Here is a 12,879-nt window from a genome sequence, read left to right as displayed (position 1 = left end):
TTTTTAGCAGTAATCTCTGTCTTGCATATTACCCTGTCTACCAACTTTAAGCTCTCAGATTTTCAAATCTCATCCAGTGCAGTCCCCAGCAATCAGTCCTTCCTTCTCATCCATCTGGTAAGTCTCCCCTGCCTTGAAGTTCTGGGTGACTTTTCCATAATCTACCACTTTTCCTAGATCTCTCCAGTTCTTTTCCTTCAACCCTCTTCCTTCCCCTTCAACACTTCTACCTGAAGATGGTGCCAAAGACTCTGAAAGCTTGCCTTATTATAACCTTCTTTTATGTGTGTGTTTTGCTGCCACTCGGTTAGTAGATTTTTTTATCTATCCAATTACATTATATAGTTAAATTGTGTGTATTTTAATACCATTTTGAGGTACTGTTGTATTTGGTTTCCTAATGAGTCTTGTATGAATAGAATGCAGTTTTGATCCTTCTGATGTACTGCTTTCCTTCCAGTGATGATGGTTGTAAAAACTGAAACCAGAAAAGAATGAAGCTGAATGTGTCCTGCTGATGGCTATAAAAATGCTTTTCTTCACATATTATGTTTTGCTTTGCTTGCACACAGAAATTGATTTTATTGTATAGAATAGGCATTTTTCGTAATTTACTCTTGCCCCAGATTACTCGCATAAAGTAGTTTTCATTACACCACAGAAACAAAAAGCATAAAGAAAGAAGAAAAAAAAGAGAAAAAATGAATTGGCTGCAATGAAAAAATTATTACAAAATCTTTGCAAAGTTTTCATTTCAGACATGGTAACAAACCATAGAAACATGCATAAAATATCTGTTCAAGTACACTATGACTTCCTCATGTCTGAAGAAAAGCTGTACCTCAGTTGCCTGTAGTCTATTGGAGAGTTTCTCATTGAAGGGAGAACTTCCTTCATTCGAAACAGGACTGTATCAGCGTACTGAAGTTCCATTCCAGTTTGCCACAAAATCCATTCAGCTCTGACATCAAGAACATGAGCCAACTTTGCATCTTGAACAACCTAATAAGAATGACAGTGTGATTTTGGAAAGTACAAGTTGATCAAGACAAAAGTAATGTTCAATACACACTGTAGAAACCAGTGGAACTTAGAATGTTAACTCACCTCCTTTGGCATAATGAAAAATGACCTGACAATATCTACAATAGCATCATCTGCTAAAATTCGTGTGATAAGTCTGGACCAAAAACCACTTGGAAAATATGACATCAAGAGCAAACGCCGAATGGAACATTCAGGGTCAGACCGGTGTGTGATTTCACATTGCATTGCTGCTGAGACATCCATTCCTTCTTCTGGTGCAGCTGGTCCTAATATAAACAAATAAAGATTTCAAAATCAACATCCTTAGTACAAAAGAATCGACAAACATTACGGTCTTGCCTTTACTTAAACAACTGAGAAGAACATAGTTAGTGAGAGATGAACAGCTGCTCCTAGCTTATACACTATCTGTAAGACATTTTTGCTGCTGTATGCAATTACCTGATATCCTCAATGCACCTGGGGAGCTATGCGGTTTTTGCAAGCGAAATTTTTCTGGACTCTGTGTATAGAAAGATGAATTTCCAACAAGTGTAGAAGCACTCGATATAGCCATTTTCTTGGTTCGAACTGCCCACCCACGGGACCGAACTGGAATCTGACACAAAGTTCCAGATTTAATAAAAAAAATTAAACAATGATAAATAGACATAAAAAATTATTTACAGGTCCAACATATTGTTGTCAGATTAATACAGTGAAATTTTCCCATTTCTATTATTTTAATATCAAGCTGTTTCAACATGCAGTGCACACACATTTGTTACATGTGAAAGAGCAAAAACTTAAATGTTAGAGACTTTGTAATTCACCATGTAATTTTGACAAATTATTTAATCAAAATACACTAAACTGATTTTGGATTTATGCATCTAAGAAATTTCAAAGAGAAAAAGAATTTTGTCTCACTTCTAGTGCTGCATAGTAGCAACTCATTTCTGTGGGTTAAAAGTAACTTAATTCTTCATGCTACATTTCATTTTTGAAGTGTCCTCTCTTAATAGGACTAAAAGACTGTAAAAAATTTATATCTAATTCATAATGAATATAAGGCTTCATGGAAGATTAAAACTGTGTGCCGGACTGGCACATGGACACAGAATCTTTGCCTTTCACGGGCAAATGCTCTACTAATTGAGCTACCCAGGCACAACCCACCCTCACAGCTCTGCTTCTGTTGGTACTTTTCTCCTCAAAATGTTATTGCTTAATTTCATGTACAGAAGTCTTACTTGTCACCATTTTATCATGAAGTATGGCGAGTAATGACTGTCAGGCTTTGTTGTTCAACATCGTGCATGCAACAAGCACTTTCCTAGATGTATGTTTGTGTTCAAGTAGGAGTTTGATCTGGTATACAACAAGACTTGTCCTGGTATACAGGGGAATTATTAATGCTAAGGTAAAATACCAAAACATTGTCAAAGTGTCCTGTTGTCTAAAATGTTTTTGTAAACATTTGTGTTTATTCTGTCATCATACAAAACCAGAAGGCCAAGCAGAAGGTAAATTTTCACCATACAACTACTCCAAATGTCACAACAGCCACAATACTGTTCACTAGGTATTTGCTGGGTCCAATCACACTCAACTGAATGTCATATTAGGTTTGGTGAATCATTACTCTATTCAACTTCCTTCCAATACTTCATTATATGTCAAGCAAATAAACCTACCTTGAAGTGCTGTTAAATGTCAAGTATATACTGTCATCACAAACACTGTTGGGAGACACGAAAGGAAGTTAATGTCCACTAGTTCTAAATTTAGCATTGCGTTTTTCATTGTTTTGATAGTGTTGATATAACGGAGAAATTATGCAATCATCAGTTTGCTTGGTGCATATCAGTATAAGCACAGGACACTGAAACCTGATTGAGACCTTTGATGAATGTCTACTTTTTACATTCTAGATTTATCTAAGGTAGTTAACACTCACTAAGCTTAGCAGAGACTGTAATATCAGTAATTTCACAGTATTTTTCAAATCATGAGGTAAATATGTTTTTTGTTTGAGACCTAAATTAATATAAAATTTGCTAATGTTCATGTTAATTTTATGTCATGCTTACATACCATATTTTTCAAAGGTTTCATATTATTGTTCACAAGTAACTGGATTATTTTACAAACAAGTTACAATAGAAATGGATCAATACGCATTGCTAAATACGTGTCTTAACAGCACAGAAATATGCATAAAAACAAAATAGTCAAACAACTGAAATGTAACTCCTCAAAAGCTTGAATATGATATTACATGCAAGGAAATTGTGAGCATTGAACAAATAATATGGATTATAAGAGTTATGCTAGGAATTTTAAGGAAATGCAAAACAGTTAACACTGCTATTCTACAGAACAGCAAAAATGATAGCTGGAGGGTCGCGTATAGAAAGTAGCTTCCTTTATATTTTTTGCATTCTTCACTCATTCAAGTTCTAGTCATACACCCGCCAACACCATGTGGAAGCCTTCAGCGAACTTTATCAATAAACCCTGCTGTCTGACAAATGTATGCATACTCTACTACTAGGCGCACATTTGAAAATGACATGATTACTGAAATCAGCACATAGCAAACTGCAATAAAGATTTTAAAACCAGAAATGAGTAATGACTCTTTAATGTCATTTTTTATGACTATGGAGTAATACATCACGAAAATGTTTGAAAAATGCTGTAGTGAAATAGAAGGCAGAGTCCATTCTTGAGCCTTTCTATATTAATGTATTTTCACAGTATTTTAAGTTATATTGTAGCAAACTACACTTTCAGTATTCATCTGTTAAATTAAAAAGCTATTTCAGTTTTGATTACATGAACGTTTACGTATTCATCAGTTCTGCACGTTAGTTTTAATCTTGGTACAAAGCAGACAATACAAGTCTTGTGCTCCCCACAAATAATACTAACACAACTTTGGTTTATTGGTAAAATACTGAGGAAGTGCAATCAATCTACAACGGAGATTCCTTAGCGATCACTCGTGCAACCAGTTCTAGAATATTGCTCAAGTATGGGGGACCCATACCAGATAGAATTAACAGGAGATATTCAATGTATACACATAAGGGCAGCACAAATGGTTGCAGGTTTATTTAATTCATGAGAGAGTGTCACACAGATACTGAAGGAACTGACATGGAAGACTCTTGAAGACAGACATAGTAAACTATCCTGAGAAATTCTGTTAATAAAATTTTAAGAACTGGCTTTAAATGATTATTCTAGGAGTATCTACAGCCCCCTATGTGTCGCTCACATAGGGATTGTGAGGAAGGATTAGACTAATTACTGAATGCACAGAGGTATGCAAGCAATCATTTTTCGTGTGCTCCAAGTGTGAATGTAATGGGAAGAAACCTTAATAACTGGTACAATGGGACGTACGCTCTGCTATGCACCTCATGATGGTTTGCGGAGTGTAGATGTAGATGACAAACACGCCAGCACAGTTACTATACACTTGGCGACTGTTCTGCATCATACTGATAAATTTTTTGGCAGAGTGGAGAAAGGACAATATGATAGGAAAGGAAATGTATTGAGGGAGCAGTGTTTACAAGTTTGGGGAAAAAAAGAGCAAGAAACATAAAAATACATGTAATTTATTGGTTTTTTTAACTGTCCTGCTCAGAAGAACTAAGTGTATCCAAGAACTAAGCAATCAAATGCTCTTAATGATTTTTTTCTCAGATGGCTTTCTACAGACAGTAATTTTCTTGCAAATTTTGTGGGCTTGTGTATGTATTTAACTCAGCCTTCGACAATAACATCATCAGTGATTTCCTCAAGTAAATTCTGCACATCCATAATCCTGTATGTCAGTAATTTGCACACATAGTACGTGATTTCTATTGTTTGGCTCTGTGTGTCTTATAACGTGATCTCTTAATTCGCATGCAAGAACTGAATCATAGCTCTCTTCACGAACATAGAACACTTCTATGTAGTGAAGGACCAGAAGTTACAAAACTGCAAAGCATGAATGAAACACAGTGTTGCCACACCTCTAAGCAATAGGTGTGTCTCTGGTAATTGTTACTTCTTAATATGCGATCAGGATGGCAGCTGTGGCAGAAATGACCTGTAACAACAGTGTGCAGTTAAGGGTCAGAGACCAAGCCAGATAGGCCAAAAGCTGCTTATTGGCAGTTGTGAATGAAGAGAAGGCAAAGGATGAGAGAACTCACATGCCCCATTCTGCAGCCAGTTTTGCTGTTCCCTAGTATAGCTAAACACCACAAACAAACAATATGAAGTAAGAGTAATATGTTAAATAAAATAATTTCAGATAATTACAAAGGTGCAAGATATGATAACAATACAAGAGGAACATGCTTGTTAAGCAAAATAAAGAAAAAGAAAACAACATTGTTACATCTTCATACAACAGAAAAATTATTGAGAATTTCAGAACTATACAAGGCATGCATGATTTCAGATATACTAATGCAATGCTCATAAAAAAGAACATGCATTTTACAATAAAGAGAGAAAGAGAAGAAGATGATTTGCAGCACCTTTACCCTGACTATCTGAACATGACTGCTTTTGAAACTTTCTTCTGAGGGAAGCAATGATGGGATGAGTAGTGTTCTGTTGTCCCATGTTAGTGCTACTTCAAACTTGTTCAGCAAATTCACAATGTAGCCACGGGTGTCCACTGGTCCAATGTTTGATGACTTAAAGACATGTTTCAGATCATCTAATTTCATCACGCCTGAAAATTTAAATTCAGATACAACATTCACGTGATAACACATGTTTAAAGCAGAAACTGAAGCACTGCACATTCTACAAAGTTTTGCTCATCATTGTCTAAAATCACAACAATGTCAATAGGCATGAATATTAAAATATCAAGCTGTGAAGGGACAGAGGAATGAGTAAAGGTACCCAACCACCATTAACTGAGGCATGGAGTGGTCGACAGGCATGTAAACAGGAATGAGACTGTCATTTAGCTTCTTCAGAGCTAGCAGTTTAATAAAAACAGACACACATTTAGCATTTTGTGTCTATTAGCCTCTAAGCTCTCAGAAAGCCTTGTAATGATTTCAGTTCTGCCTGTTTACTGCTCAACACCTCAACTATTACCATTATTCCTTCCATTGTTTATATTACAAACAAATCATATTAAATAAAAAAATACCCTACCTCACTTATGGAAATAGCTTTCATTAATAACTTCTTCTGTAGACGACAAATATCACTCATACTTCAAAATCATATTTCTCAAAGAATCTGGCCCTTAATACTACATTACACAGCCTTGAGACTGCACTGATTTGATGTTATCTTAAAGACGTTTCTGTAAAGATTCTAGTAAACATAAGACTTCCTATTTCATTTTTTGTGTTAGATGTTGTTGTTGTGGTCTTCAGTCCTGAGACTGGTTTGATGCAGCTCTCCATGCTACTCTATCCTGTGCAAGCTTCTTCATCTCCCAGTACCTACTGCAACCTACATCCTTCTGAATCTGCTTAGTGTATTCATCTCTTAGTCTCCCTCTACGATTTTTACCCTCCACGCTGCCCTCCAATGCTAAATGTGTGATCCCTTGATGCCTCAAAACATGTCCTACCAACCGATCCCTTCTTCTAGTCAAGTTGTGCCACAAACTTCTCTTCTCCCCAATCCTCTTCAATACCTCCTCATTAGTTATGTGATCAACCCATCTAATCTTCAGCATTCTTCTGTAGCACCACATTTCGAAAGCTTCTATTCTCTTCTTGTCCAAACTGGTTATCATCCATGTTTCACTTCCATACATGGCTACACTCCATACAAATACTTTCAGAAATGACTTCCTGACATTTAAATCTATACTCGATGTTAACAAATTTCTCTTCTTCAGAAACGATTTCCTTGCCATTTCCAGTCTACATTTTATATCCTCTCTACTTCAACCATCATCAGTTATTTTACTCCCCTCAGCATCACCCGATTTAATTTGACTACATTCCATTATCCTCGTTTTGCTTTTGTTGATGTTCATCTTATATCCTCCTTTCAAGACACTGTCCATTCCGTTCAACTGCTCTTCCAAGTCCTTTGCTGTCAGTGACAGAATTACAATGTCATTGGCAAACCTCAAAGTTTTTACTTCTTCTCCATGAATTTTAATACCTACTCCGAATTTTTCTTTTGTTTCCTTTACTGCTTGCTCAATATACAGATTGAATAACATCGGGGAGAGGCTACAACCCTGTCTCACTCCTTTCCCAACCACTGCTTCCCTTTCATGCCCCTCGACTCTTATAACTGCCATCTGGTTTCTGTACAAATTGTAAATAGCCTTTCGCTCCCTGTATTTTACCCCTGCCACCTTCAGAATTTGAAATTGTGTTATATAGTCCACAAAAATTTTAGATTTTTTCATTCTACCATTACGGTTAGATGTCCATTGACATCAATGTACTTAGAGATGGTAGTGTACCTCTGATGGACGAGGGAGATAATGGTAATTGACTATGTGATCAAATGTATCCGGACACCCCCAAAAACATATGTTTTTCATATTAGGTGCATTGTGCTGCCACCTACTGCTACATACTCCATACCAGCGACATCAGTAGTCATTAGCCATCATGAGAGAGCAGAATGGGGTGTTCTGCAGAACTCACGGACTTCGAATGTGGTCAGGTGATTGGGTATCACTTGTGTCATGTGACTGTATGCAAGATTTCCACACTCCTAAACATCCCTGGGTCCACTGTTTCCAATGTGATAGTGAAGCGGAAATGTGAAGGGACACGTACAGCACAAAAGCGTACAGACCGACCTCATCTCTTGACTGACAGAGACCACCGACAGTTGAAGAGAGTCGTAATGTGTAATAGGCAGACATCTATCCAGACCATCACACAGGAATTCCAAACTGCATCAGGATCCACTGCAAGTACTATGACAGTTAGGCGGGAAGGCGGGAGGTGAGAAAACTTGGATTTCATGGCCAAGCGGCTGCTCATAAGCCACACATCACGCCGGTAAATGCCAAACAAGGCTTTGCTTGGCGTAAGAGCGTAAACTTTGGATGATTGAACAGTGGAAAAATGTTGTGTGGAGTGACGAATTACGGTACACAACGTGGCAATCTGATGGCAGGGTGTGGACATGGCGTCATCTGCCAGAGTGTATAATGCCAACAGTAAAATTCTGAGGCGGTGGTGTTATGGTGTGGTTGTGTTTTTCATGGAAGAGGCTTGCACCCCTTTGTTGTTTTGCATGTCACTATCACAGCACAGGCCTATGTTCTTTCTTCCCACTGTTGAAGAGCAATTCGGGGATGGCAATTGCATCTTTCAACATGATCAAGCACGTGTTCATAATGCACGGCCTGTGGTGGAGTGGTTACATGACAGTAAAATTCCTGTAATGGACTGGCCTGCACACAGTCCTGACCTGAATCCTACAGAACACCTTTGGGATGTTTTGGAATGCCGACTTCGTGCCAGGCCTCACTGACGACATTGATACCTCTTCTCAGTGCAGCACTCTGTAAAGAATGGGCTGTCATTCCTCAAGAAAACTTCCAGCACCTGATTGAACATATGCCTGTGGGAGTGGAAGCTATCATCAAGGTTAAGGGTGGGCCAACACCATATTGAATTCCAGCATTATCGATGGAGGGCACCAGGAACTTTTAAGTAATTTTCAGCCAAGTGTCCGGATACTTTTGATTACATAGTGTAAATGAAAATGGCTTCTTGGGCTTTGAATCTTAATATCCCCAGGGCAAGGTCACTTTCTGAAAGACATTAAACTACTACTTTAAAAATTCATAGAATTCACTGGAATCAATTACACATCAATGAAATTTGTAGTTTCAGACAGGCACAATTAAAAGACACTTGCATATCGGCTATTGGCCACAGCCTTCATCAGAAAAAGAGGAAGAACACACACACACACACACACACACACACACACACACACACACACACACATACACACACACACACACACAGATATATTCATTCACACAAGCAAGCACACCTCCTGCACACATGACCACCATCTCCAGCAGCTTGAACCAGAAAGAATTCTCGACTGAGCTGCTGGATATGGTGATCATTTGTGCAGGAGGTGTGCTTGCTTGTGTGAATGAATATATCTGTGTGTGTGTGTGTGTGTGTGTGTGTGTATTTTCTTTCTCTTTTTCTGATGAAGGCTGTGGCCAAAAACCGATATGCAAGTGTCTTTTAATTGTGCCTGACTGCAACTTCATGTCATCTTTATGGTAAGCAGCAATCTACGTTTTCCTTACATTGTTGAGATTCTGAGCTGGAGTTTACTCTGATTAAAGTTTTAAATGTGTTTTATGTAATGAGTAAACTCCATGCCAACACATGGCACAGGACAAAACATTATGAAAACATTAGCTTTTGAACCAAGGGTTTTCTCATCTAGACAAAGAGAGGAAATTGGGTCATTCATGAATAAAGCAGCAAATTCATCCAGAGTTCTAAGGTAAACACAGATGGCACATACAAAAGCACACAAGTAAGCTCTTCAAGTCACTAGCTTTCAGAACCAAAGTAACATCCTCAATCCAGATTTCTTTGTTATCTGTTATCTCATGGGCTTTTCTTGATCACCAACCCATACTAAATATGCATACAGTTTTGCTTATACAATCTTTTAATTTATTTTCTTCATTTTAGTTTGAGAAAAAGGAACTTATCATTGCTGGTACTTGAGATTATGTTTATGGATATGTAGTGGGTTATAAAAGTTTCCTACCGAGAATATAATCTGTTATCTATTACCCCTCACATATTTACTTCACTGTTTGTACATACAAAATTTCAAAACTAGACACTTCAAAAACAACATAACATGATGGAAAAGCCAACAAATCACTGTAAAGAATTTCTTTAAATGTATGCTACTGTTTGTTAAATAGTGCAAACTACATAACTGAAAAAAATTTCTGCAGGAATGTTGACAATGTAACAAAGACAGGTAAAGGTATTAAATGATTTTTTCCACTTACCAGTACGAGCAAATGGGTTAATTTCACGAATAGTCACAACATGTGCTAGCATATCACATAACCACTGTGGGTCCAAAAAATATAAATCTTTCAACGTAGCATCATCATAGTGGAGGAGAACACCTGAAAAGACAAATAAACTTCATCAAATTTAGAATTTAAACTTGGAATATTTACCAGTCTTTAGTTACACAATGTATTTTACAATAAACCTGCTGAAACAACCACACACCAGTGTTGTTAAAAACACACAAGAGTTTAGTTTCCAAGTGCTTACATAAAGTGACCTTTGTTGCCTAAACATATTTCACTCAAATAATTTCATTTTACATTTGACCCTAGGGGTCTTTTTTTCATAGTACCCCTTTGTAGCTTCTGTGGAACCCCAAAGTGCTGTGGAACCCCAAACTGCTGCAGAACAAAATGTGGGAAGACAAATTTCCACACAGAGGGGACAATGAGTAACAGATAAGCACACCAAAAAGACTTAAGCATTTAAGATTTTGGCCAATAAGCCTTCTTCACACAAACACAACTAACACATGACGACTGTGTCTAGCTGCTGAGGCTGGACTGTGACCAGCAAATGCATGTTATGGGGTAATGGGGAGAATGGGGTGGGGATAGAGAGGGATTGCAGGATAGGGGTTAGAAAGGTGTAGTGCTGCTTGTGGGAGCACATAGGAATACGGTGGAGACAGCTGTACCAAGCAGCCCTACCCTATCCCCACCACATCCCTGCATGCACCCACAACCAGCACTACCCTTCCTCCATCCCTACCCTGCAATCCTTCACCCCTCACTGCACTAGCCCTCTCCTTACCCCCACCATCCATTGATTGGTTCTTCCATGATGTGCATCTGCTGGGCACAGTCCGGCCAAAGACAGTTGTCATGTGTGCGTGAATTGTGCTTTGTGAATATATGTGTGTGTGTGTGTGTGTGTGTGTGTGTGTGTGTGTGTGTGTTTTAAGAAGGCCTTTTGACTGAAAGCTTAAATGTGTAGGAGTCTATTTGTTATTCGTGTTTGACACAATGTATCCTCTATATAGTGAGTGGCAATCTATCTTTTACAGGGCGTTTATATATTAGTTATAAGAAAGTAACATTTAATTGTGAAAGGGATAAATAACTTCCAGAAATGGTATATACAGCACTGAATGCAGTATGTCTTCAAATTTTATTTGTTCCTGACAAACTCAATAGGTAGCACACACATTAGAGATATTCCTACAGTCGTCATGCACAGTGTTATTTATGGTTTCATAAACCCAAATCTGCTAATACAGTTCAGAGACAATTCAGGACTGAATATCACAAGCCACGATCTCAAAGAAAACTGTTAATAATTGGACAATCATTTCAATGCACATGCCCAGCAAATGTTACACAACTTCCTGATGATTGTTGAAACTGTTGTGTCTAGACCATACAGCCCAGACACAATGCTGTAGCCGATAGGGCACGCAAGGCTAACGCAGACGGGCGTGAAGTCTGGAACATGAGACTTATAAATGCACTAAAGAAAAATACGTAGCTTTTTTAATACTTAACTTTATTCTCTTGTTGGAATACATCTCTCCTGCATACTCGTAAGCTATTGGCACTGATACAAATGGCGCCTTGCTAGGTGGTCGCCATTTAACTTAGCAGAGGGCTATTCTACTGTCTATCTCTCGGCAAATGAGAGCAAGGCTTAGCACGTCCAATCGCTAGCTATGTTGTCCGTACAACTGGGGGCGAGGTCTCCTCAGTCTCTCGAGACCTGCCTTGTGGTGGCGCTAGGTTTGCGATCCCACAGTGGCGACACGCGGGTCCAACATGTACCACAGGACCGCGGCCGATTTAAGTTACCACCTAGCAAGTGTGGTGTCTAGCGGTGACACCACAGAAACAAATTATTTGCACATATAGCCTAGCAGGAATGTCAGAACTAACAATGGTTAGCAGGAAAAGAACTTAAAGAAATACTGCATTCAGGCCTGTATCAAATGTCTCTGTACATTATTTACCTTTTTCACAATGAAGGGTTACTTTTGTGTAACTAATTTATAAACACCCTGCATTGTCATTATTCTATCCTTGATTTTCCACTGTTTGAAAATGTGGGAAGAAATGAATTATAGCACATGAATACTAGATTAATATTTTCGAGGCTGTTCAAATATGAGATTAAGGCCATAACACACCTACGCTAAGTGTTAATGGAAACACATTCTAATTGGTTACACAAACCGTCATTTTAAATTATATACCAAAGACAAACAATAAAGGGGAGATGCTGAGTCACAGATAGGCACAACAAAATGACCATCAAACAAGAATGCTTTCAGCCAAAAATGCCTTCACTGGAATGAAACAAACTCTCTCATGCAAACACAACTCACACTTACTTGACCACAGTCTCTGGCTGTTGAAGTAAGTCTTACTTGTTTGACAGTCTTTTCGTTGTGCCTATCTGTGACTCAGCATCTCCACTATATGGCAATTAGCAATCTATCCTTTTCATAATACTGTCATTATTCCTTTAGGGATTTTCCATTTGAATAACAATAAACTTAGACCAGTAGACTAAAAGTATCTCTGTACAGCACCAGAGAAAATGGTAAAAAAGAATATTTAAGGCACTCTGAAAACATAAAGAAATATATCTGAAGGTAAATGGCATCAATCACATAGCAGGGCAAGCCAAATAATCCCAAAGGGTGTTCTTACATTATTACAAAAATGAATAAAACTAATTAATCTTTTGCGAAGAAACATCACAAAGAAAAGTAAAACAGATAAAATAATGCTAAAGGGACAAATTCCTCAACTGCTCTTAACTG

At 38.0% G+C, this 12,879-nt stretch overlaps 1 protein-coding gene across 1 annotated transcript in view; it reads right to left on the bottom strand.

The window, feature by feature from the left end:
* Positions 1-12,879, bottom strand: part of LOC126194520 (leucine-rich repeat serine/threonine-protein kinase 1) — a 405,923-nt gene that overhangs the window by 88,689 nt on the left and 304,355 nt on the right. Inside the window, exons 27-31 of the mRNA XM_049932772.1 lie at positions 10,052-10,174; positions 5,574-5,773; positions 1,489-1,645; positions 1,108-1,313; positions 842-1,002 (exon numbers count right to left, since the gene is read on the bottom strand). Of these exons, the coding sequence (XP_049788729.1) occupies positions 842-1,002; positions 1,108-1,313; positions 1,489-1,645; positions 5,574-5,773; positions 10,052-10,174 (847 nt within the window). The remainder of the gene's footprint in view (positions 1-841; positions 1,003-1,107; positions 1,314-1,488; positions 1,646-5,573; positions 5,774-10,051; positions 10,175-12,879) is intronic.

Source organism: Schistocerca nitens, chromosome 1 (genome assembly GCF_023898315.1).
Source record: "Schistocerca nitens isolate TAMUIC-IGC-003100 chromosome 1, iqSchNite1.1, whole genome shotgun sequence".
Lineage (NCBI taxonomy): Eukaryota > Metazoa > Arthropoda > Insecta > Orthoptera > Acrididae > Schistocerca > Schistocerca nitens.
The sequence above is the reverse complement of the archived record's forward strand: the minus strand, read 5'-3'. Positions and strand labels throughout refer to the sequence as shown.